Raw genomic sequence first — 9,243 nt, forward strand, 5'->3', positions numbered from 1 at the left:
ATTATCAGGGAAGTGAAAAGAAAACCTATAGAACAGAAAATTTGAAAATCATGTATCTGATAGAGATTTAATATCCAGAATAAAAAACTCTCCAAACTGAACAATAAAAAGGCAAATAACTCAATTAAAAAACCATCAAGGGGAGGGAGTGCTGGGTGGCTCAGTTGGTTAAACGTCCTACTCTTGATTTCGGCTCAGGTCATGATCTCACAGTTCATGAGACTGAGCCCCACATCAGGCTCTGTGTGGACAATGTGAAGCCTGCTTGGGATTCTCTCTCCCCCCCTTTGCCCCTTCCTGCTTGTGTGCTCACTCTCTTTCTCTCTCTCCTCTGCCCTCTCTTTTTCTTTCCCCTTCTCTCTAAATTAAGAAAAAAAAAAACAAGCAAAGGAAGTCAATGCACAACTCTTCAATGAAATCATACAAGTGCCTAAAAAGCACATGAAAAGATGCTCAACATTATCAGTCATCATGGAAATACAAATCAAAATCACAATGATATATCACTTCTCACTGACCAGGATGGATAGAATAAAAAATAAGAAAAAAATAAACGAAGTTCTGGCAAGGATATGGAGAAGTTAGAACCCTCATACATTCCTGGTGGGCATGTAAAATGCTGCAGCTGCTATGGAAAATAGTTTGGCAGGTCCTCAAAATTTAAACAAAAAGGCTATCTATATGACCCAGCAATTCTACTTCTAGGTGTATACTCAAAAGAATTGAAAACAGGGATCCAAATACCTGTTGACCAATGTTCACAGCAGCAATATTCACAATAGTTCAAAGGTGGAAACAACTCAAGTGTCCATCAATGGATAAATGGTTGAACAAAATGGGGCATGTATGTATATATACATTCATATTTACATATACACATGTATATATATCTCATATATATCTCAATATATATATATATTGAGAATATGTATTATCAATTTTAATGTTTAATATACATACTAAAGTTTATTTTGAGAGAAAAAGAAAGCACATGCCTAAGCAGGGAGTGGGGGCAGAGAGAGAGAGAGAAACGAAGAGAGAGAATCTCAAGCAGGCTCTCTAGAGCCTGATGCAGGGCTCAATCCCATGAAATGTGAGATCATGACCTGAGCCGAAATCAAGAGTCAGACGCTTAACCGACTGAGTCACTCAGGCACCCCAAGTGTGTCTCTTATATGCAGCATATAACTAGATTAATTTTTAAAACTGATGCATGAAAGTTTAACATGTTTTCATTTGTTGAAACTGTTGATGTATTTGGAATTATTTTTGTTATATTATTTTGTGGTTTTTCTTAATCATGTTTCTTTTTTCCTTTATTTCTACCTTCCACTGTCCTGATCAAATTTTCACAATTCCCCTTTTTTGTGTGTTGCTTGAAATCTATACCCCNTACAAAGCCTACAGTTCATCAATCACTTTCTTTCTCCATAAAGATACAATGACCTAACAATGCTCTAATTCTCGTCTTCCCACCCATCTTATTTTAAGTAGTATTTTAGTTTTACTTTGCTTCAAATCCCATGAAATTATTTACCACAGTTATTAATTTTTACTGCCTGCTTTTAGTTATATTTACCAATATTTTTCCAACTTCTTTGCTCATTTCTTCTTGCATTTTGATACATTTTTTGGTTTATTTTAATTCTTTGGTAACTCACCCATTGAGACAATATGAGTTATAACTCTCATAGTCTCTGAATATCTAAAAAATATGTATTTCACCCTCAAAGTTTGTTTAGTTAGACACAGAATTCTGAGTTGGAAAACATTTTCCTTCAACATTTTGAAGACATTTTCCATTATTGAAGGCATCTATTGTTGCTGGTAAGAAATCTTCCAGTCTAATTATATTTTTTGTAAATGAACAAGTGTTTTATTTCTGGAAATTTAAGATTTTTTAAAATGTTTTTATTTTTATATTTGAGAGAGACAGAGCGAGCAGGGGACGGGCAGAGAGAGACAGAATGTGAAAGTAGGTGCCAGGCTCTGAGCTGCCAACAAAGAGTCCGACACAGGGCTCAAACTCACGAGTCATCAGATCATGACCTGAGCTGAAGTCAGACGCTTAACTGCTTAACTGACTGAGTCACCCAGGCACCCCTCTTTCTGGAAGTTTTTAAGATATTTACCATCTGTGATGCGGTGCAGGTTCACTACGATGCGTCTGCATATGAATTTAATTCTGCTCAGGATTCACGGTGATCCTTCAATCTAATGATTAATATGTAATTCTTAATTTTGAAAATGTACCTCTTCAAATATTGCTTCTTCTTGATTATCATGTCCTCCTGGAACTTTTATTAGATATAAGTTGAATCTTCTCACCCTATCCACCATGTCTTACAACTTCTCTTTTACCTTGCCAATCTCTTTACCCATCTCTGGTGTGATTTCCTCTGTATCTCCTAAACGTACTAATTCTCTCTTCATCTACATTTTCTTCCTCTTCAACNTTTTATTCACTCCTTTAACTTTTTAAACATGTATTTACTTGAAAGCTTCTTTCTCACTGGTTTAGTATTTCCCAGGCTATAAAATTTTCCTACATATTACATCTGATCACATTGCCTCAAATGAGTTCATTTTCTTGGAAAATCTATAATTTTTTGTTACCATGAATCTTCTGCAGAATTTTTTTATGGGAGTCCCAAATTCCCTAGGTTATAAGATGCTTCCTTTGAGGCAGTTTCACACTTACCCTTGTCAAGACCTTAAGGGTTTCACTGATTTGAGACTAGGTATTACTGTTAACTCCTTAGCTCGGTGTCCTCACCATTATAGTCCATTGAACTGTGACCACACCTCCACAATGCACAGGTCTAAGATTCCAATTTATCTCAGGTGACTTTTTCTTAACTATTGCCCAGAGAATAAAGAAAGCTCCTTGATACTTCCCTACACCAATGGGCATACTTTCTCTAGTCCTTCATAACCTTCCAACTTTATTTTAGTTCTACTTCACATGCAGGAGGCCTGTGGTCTGGATTCTCCTTGCCATACAGTTACTACACCTCAGCCTATAATCATTCATGCCTCTATCTAGTTCTGAAATGCCCAAGAGCAATTTTAATTTTAGTTCCTACTCAGTCTTAAATTTAAAATGTTTTATATCTGGCACCTAAAGGTTTTTCATTCTTGTTCTGAGCTTTGTCATATATTTATAGTGTAATGATTTCCCCCTTATTCTCCATGTTTTAACTTTTTGCAGGGGATGCAGACTTCATATCCTTTTGTGGGCTTTTAATCTGCCAGACTGATAAGAAATCAACTGTAAAATAAGAATAACTCAAGGGGTGCCTGGGTGGCTCAGTCGGTTGAGCACCTGACTTCAGCTCAGGTCATGATCTCGCTACTTATGAATTTGAGCCTCATATTAGGTTCTGTTGTGATAGCTCAGAGCCTGGAGCCTGCTTTAGATTCTGTGTCTCTGTCTCTCTATGTTCCTCCCCCACTTGCATTCTCTCTCTCTCTGTCAAAAAAAAAAAAAAAAAAAAACACTAAAAATTTTTTAAAAAACTCAAAAAGCATGAAAGACATAAAGTGTTAAAAAGTCTAGTCCAGAGAGATGACCCCTTAGAAGATCAGATTTAAACCAATCACTCTGAGGCACTAAATTGTCCTACGAAATTACTTCAGAAATGAGCCCAATATTCAAACCAGTCAACCAATAGCAAAGAAATTTTTACCTATGTTTATTTAAGCTTTACCGNAATTATCTATGTATCTATTTAAAGTATTCTATTATGCTAAACACAGGCATTACACAAAAATGCAAAATCAAAGCAAACAGTAATATGTATATATTAATGTTCCATAAAGATTTCAAAAATAATAATCAACATCATCAAAGCAACATACATTGGAAAATGTTTGGTACTTCAGGTCTATTANAAAGAAAAAAAGATTATCAATAGTTACAAAAAGAGACTTAAATGAAAAAAAAAACCTCATTGGTCCATTCAGAATTTATTCTAATTCAATAAATTTAGAAATTATATAAGTTTAGTTTCTTTAAGCAATGCATTAAAAATTTAAGAAGAATATATTCATATTATGAACAAGCATGTATATATAACATAATTCAAACAGTGTGGTAGATTTAAATATTCTTTTAATAAGATGTATCCCACATAAGGAAGTATTTACCTTTGTTAAATTTCAATGAAAGATGGCTATATATAATATGTATGTGTATATATTTCATTCTTTTGGACAGAAATTTAAAAATTAGTTCAATGGCCTGTTTTCATGGTTGCTTTGTTCAAATATTCTGGGAAACCATCTGGCCTAATTCTCCAGCCTCAGTTCAAAGTTTTCTATAAGCCTCATGCTGCTTTGAGTTCATATTCCTCTTTCAAAATTTAACTCCAGTATTATTTCCTAAAAGAAGCCATCCTTGATCTCTAGTCAAGGCACACTGCTTCTTATACATGCTGTCATACCACCAGGAATAAACTTGCATCATAGCATTCATCACTCTGTATTGAAATTACAGGTTTATGAGACTGTTTCTTCCACCAGATTCTGCTATAAGGTCTACAAAAGTATAGACTTTGTTTTTGTATCTCTATAGAATAGCTACTCAATAACCTTTTACTGAACTGAAATAAATGGAGCAAAGGGAAGTATCTTATTTTGAAACTGAGGAGAAGCCTACTTTTATAAGGAAAGATTTCCATCTTGTGGGCTATTAGCATATTTCTGTGATGAGATTTTTCTACTGTTGAATTTCCAAAACTAAAAGCATAAAGTAAAACAGAAATGTCATATTGTCAAATGCCACTATAATATTGCTCAACTTATTTTATCAATGGATTTTTTTCTCATAATGGTAGTATTTGTTACTTTGCTAATGAGGTATACTAATGAACTAAAAAGAAGGAACATTCGTAAAGGAAGAATGCATCCATTTCTTTACCTTTTCCCAGCAAATAAAGGCATGTTTCATAGTTGTAATTTTACCTTTTTTCAATTACCAAAAATATGGTATTTCTAGAAAATAGTGAAAGAAATCTAACTAAAAAATAGTTAAATTACATGTATCTTGAGATCCTTTAACAGCATGTATCTACTGCTTACTACATGTGACTAGGAAGCGACTTTTTCCATCTGAAACAAATTAGATGAAATAGTTTCCAAAACCCTAACAAGTACTATTATATTGTACTGAACTTTAAAAAAAAAAGTGGCTTGGTGGCACAAAAACAGACACATAGACCAATGGAATAGAACTGAGAACTCAGAATTGGACCCAAATGTATACAGCCAACTAATCTTTGACAAAGCAGGAAAGAGGATCCAATGGAACAAAGACGGCCTCTTTCACAGGTGATGCTGGGAGACCTGGACAGCAACATGCAGAAGAATGAAACTGGATCATTTTCTCACACCATACACAAAAATAAACTCAAAATGGATAAAGGACCTGAACGTGAGACAGGAAACTATCAACACCCTAGAGGAGAAAGCAGGAAACAGCCTCCTTGACCTCCACCGCAGCAACTTCTTACTTGACACATCCCCAAAAGCAAGGGAATCAAGAGCAAAAATAAATGATTGGGACCTCATCAAGATTAAAAGCTTCTGCACAGCCAAGGAAACAACCCAGAAAATTAATAGGCAACCAACGGAATGGGAAAAGATAGTTGCAAATGACATATCAGATAAAGGGTTAATATCCAGAATCTATAAGGAACTCACCAAACTACACGCCCGAAAAACAAACAACCCAGTGAAGAAATGGGCAGAAGATATGAACAGACACTTCTCCAAAGAGGACATCCAGATGGCCAACAGACACATGAAACGATGCTCAGCATCCCTTCTCATCAGGGAAATACAAATCAAAGCCACACTGAGACAACACCTCACGCCAGTCAGAGGGGCTAAAATGAGCAAATCAGAGGACTCTAGATGCTGGCGAGGATGTGGAGAAACGGGCACCCTCCTACACTGTTGGTGGGAATGTAAACTGGTACAGCCCCTCTGGAAAACAGTGTGGAGGTTCCTCAGGAAACTAACAATAGAACTCCCCTATGACCCAGCAATAGCACTGCTAGGAATTTACCCAAGGGATACAGAAATGCTGATGCATAGGAGCACATGTACCCCAATGTTCATAGCAGCACTCTCCACAATAGCTAAAACATGGAAAGAGCCTAAGTGTCCATCAAAGGATGAATGGATCAAGAAGATGTGGTTTACCTATACCATGGAATACTACATGGCAATGAGAAAGAATGAAATCTGGCCATGTGTAGCAACATGGATGGACCTTGAGGGTGTTATGCTGAGGGAAATAAGTCAAGCAGAGGACAGCTACTATATGTTTGCACGTATAGGAGGATTAGGAGGAACTTAACGGAGGACCGTGGGGGAGAAGAAGAGGGGAAATAGTGGGGAAGAGGGAGGGAGGCAAACCATGAGAGACTCTTGAATGCTGAGAACAAACTGAGAACTGATGGTGTGGGGGAGGGGGGGGTGATGGGCATGGAGGAAGGGCACTTTTGGGGATGAGCACTGGGTGTTGTTGGAAACCAACTTGACAATAAACTATTTTAATAAAAGTGGCTTGGGAGATTTTTACTAGAATACGTAATTTGTATAACTTAAATGTCTTAAAGGTGAGGGGCTACGTGACAGAAGTGGAGGTATAAAATACTGATGGGTATCAACTGAGGAAACTGAAAAAAGAAATGAAGTATAGAAAAATAACAGGGAGAAAGGGAAAAGAGCTAAAAGAAGAGAACATTGCATATGCTGAGTAGTAGCAGAATAATGTAGAAATTATGTCAGAGGCTTGAAGTTGTACTCTAACCTTGTCCTTCTCACCAACTTATTGACCTTAGATAGAAGTCATTCAGATGCTAAAGAATGCCATTCCCTCATCTGAGTAACAGGATTATAATTAATATTACTGAAGTCTTAGAAAGCGTCTCATGCAAAGAAATTAAAAGTACTTAATATACATACACACATGTATAAATTCTATATTTTATCTTTTCTGAATCTTAGAGTCCTCTTTTGTAAAATTGAAATTATTATTCTGTGCCCTCTTCACAGGGATGCTGAAGATCTAATGAGGTAAATAATTTTGCATTGTATATCGAATTGCTCTATACAATTAGATAAAAGAATATTTTCAGTGCCTTCTACCTAAAAAAGCAAAAGATGCTATGCAAAAAGGACCAGAATACAATTTTTTTTTGAAAAGTTGTTAATATAAGAAAATAAGTTATAATTTACAACANTGATCATTAATTTAAAATAGCAAATGCTTTTCAGGCAATGACTATCGTTTAAAAACTTTTCATATAGTGCCCTTTGCTTATCTTAGGAGGAAACACTGAAAATGATTTTTAAGGATTCCTCTAGCCATGGTATGATGAAGGTTCATTTTCTCTATGGAGTAAGTATTACGAGTAGAATGAACTGAAGAAGTTTAATGTCTGTTGATTATATTTTATTTCTCAGTGCTAACTTTGGAATGAGTAGATGGACTTTGACTACATCTTAATATCTAACAGTGAGCACCATAGTTCACTACCATTTGTGTTAAACGGTTAATATAACCTCTTAAATGGTCATATTTCCTGTACCAACAGAAGCAGATCAATAGGTGACCTAGACACTGGAGTTAGGAGGCCACAATGTAAAATATGATTTAATGTGTTCCAGAAACAAGGAAAGATGGACAAAGCAGATACATAACCCCAAAAGAGAGTATCTAAAAAAGAAACAGCGGCGCCTGGGTGGCTCAGTAGCATCTGACTTTGACTCAGGTCATGATCTCAGGGCTCATGAGTTCAAGCCCCATGTCAGGCTCTGTGCTGACAGCCTGGAGCCTGAAGCCGGCTTCAGATTCTGTATCTTCCTCTCTCTCTGCCTCTCCCTCTCTCACACTGTCCCTCTCTGTCTCTCAAAAATAAATGCTAAAAAGAAAAGAATCAAATGGGCTTTCTAGAGCTGAAAAACAAAACAACTAAACTTAAGAACTATGGCACATATCTGGTCTTTGTTTCTGGTTCCTGGTTCTAAAACCCTTAGAATTTCCATAATGACAAGGGTGCCTTTATTATGCTAATGAGGTAACTCATGGTGAGCCACTAGACAGCTTGAAGATGCAAACTGTTATCAGACACATCAAGCATATTATTCAAAGTATGAAACACTGAACCAGCCCAACTTCTATTAAGGTGAGGGGGATGAAGATCAACTTCAATCACATGGCCAATGATTTAATCTATCACACCTAAGTAATGAAATAACCCCCAAAACCGTGGACATCAAGATTTGGTAAAACTTTGTGGTTAGTGAACACACTGATGTGCCAGCAGAGTGACATGCCTGAATTCCATGAGAGGGCACAGAATCTTTGTCTTCCATCTCAGGCCTTGCTGAATGTGTCTCTTCATTTGGCTCTTCCTGATGTGTATCCTTTAAAATAAAACTGTGATTTTAAGTATAGTGCTTTTCTGAGTTCTGTGCATTATTCTGGTGAACTACTAACTCTGAAGGGTCAAGGGAACCTCTGAATTTGTAGCCATTTGGTTAGAAGTATGGCTAGTCTGAGGACCAGCTGAAGTATGGCCAGCATCTGAAGTAAGGGCAATCTTGTGGAGGACTGAGTCCTTGAACTTGTAGACATCAATGCTAACTCTGGGTACTTAGCATCAGAACTGAATTGCAGTAGAGCTAATTGGAGTGGACACAAAATAAGAATTCAGTGAATTCAGATTTAATAGTAGATTGGACACAGTGAAGAGTAAATGGAAAGGTCAATAAAAAATATCCAAGCAGAGGCAGAGAATAAAAAGAAGAATGATACCTACATCTGAGTTGATAAAGAATAGAGTATAAAAACTTGTGGGTCACAGTTATAAGTACTAACATATATAGAAGTGGAATCATAGAGAGGAAATAATGAGGCACAAATGACCTTTGAAGAGATAATGGCTGAGAGTTTTCCAAAACTGATGAGAAACAGTAATCCCCAGATTCAAGAAGCTCAGCAAACTCAAAGCACTAAAAATCAATCAATCAAACAAACAACTCTCCTTGGCACAACACACTTAAGCCTGTTGAAAATCAAAGAAAAAATATTTTTTAAATGTTTTCTTATTGAGAGAGAGAGAGAAGGAGAGAGAAGGAGAGAGAAGGACAGAGAGAGAAAACACAAGAGTGGAGGAGGAGCAAACAGGGGGAGAGAATCCAAAGCAGGCTCCGTGCTGTTAACTCAGC

General features: G+C 36.5%; 1 protein-coding gene across 1 annotated transcript in view; it reads right to left on the minus strand.

The window, feature by feature from the left end:
• The window catches only part of RADX (RPA1 related single stranded DNA binding protein, X-linked), a 59,710-nt gene that overhangs the window by 22,399 nt on the left and 28,068 nt on the right, over nucleotides 1–9,243 (minus strand). Inside the window, exon 11 of the mRNA XM_077771488.1 lies at nucleotides 3,862–3,887. Within this exon, the coding sequence (XP_077627614.1) occupies nucleotides 3,862–3,887 (26 nt within the window). The remainder of the gene's footprint in view (nucleotides 1–3,861; nucleotides 3,888–9,243) is intronic.

Source organism: Crocuta crocuta, unplaced genomic scaffold, assembly GCF_008692635.1.
Source record: "Crocuta crocuta isolate KB4526 unplaced genomic scaffold, BGI_CrCroc_1.0 scaffold949, whole genome shotgun sequence".
Lineage (NCBI taxonomy): Eukaryota > Metazoa > Chordata > Mammalia > Carnivora > Hyaenidae > Crocuta > Crocuta crocuta.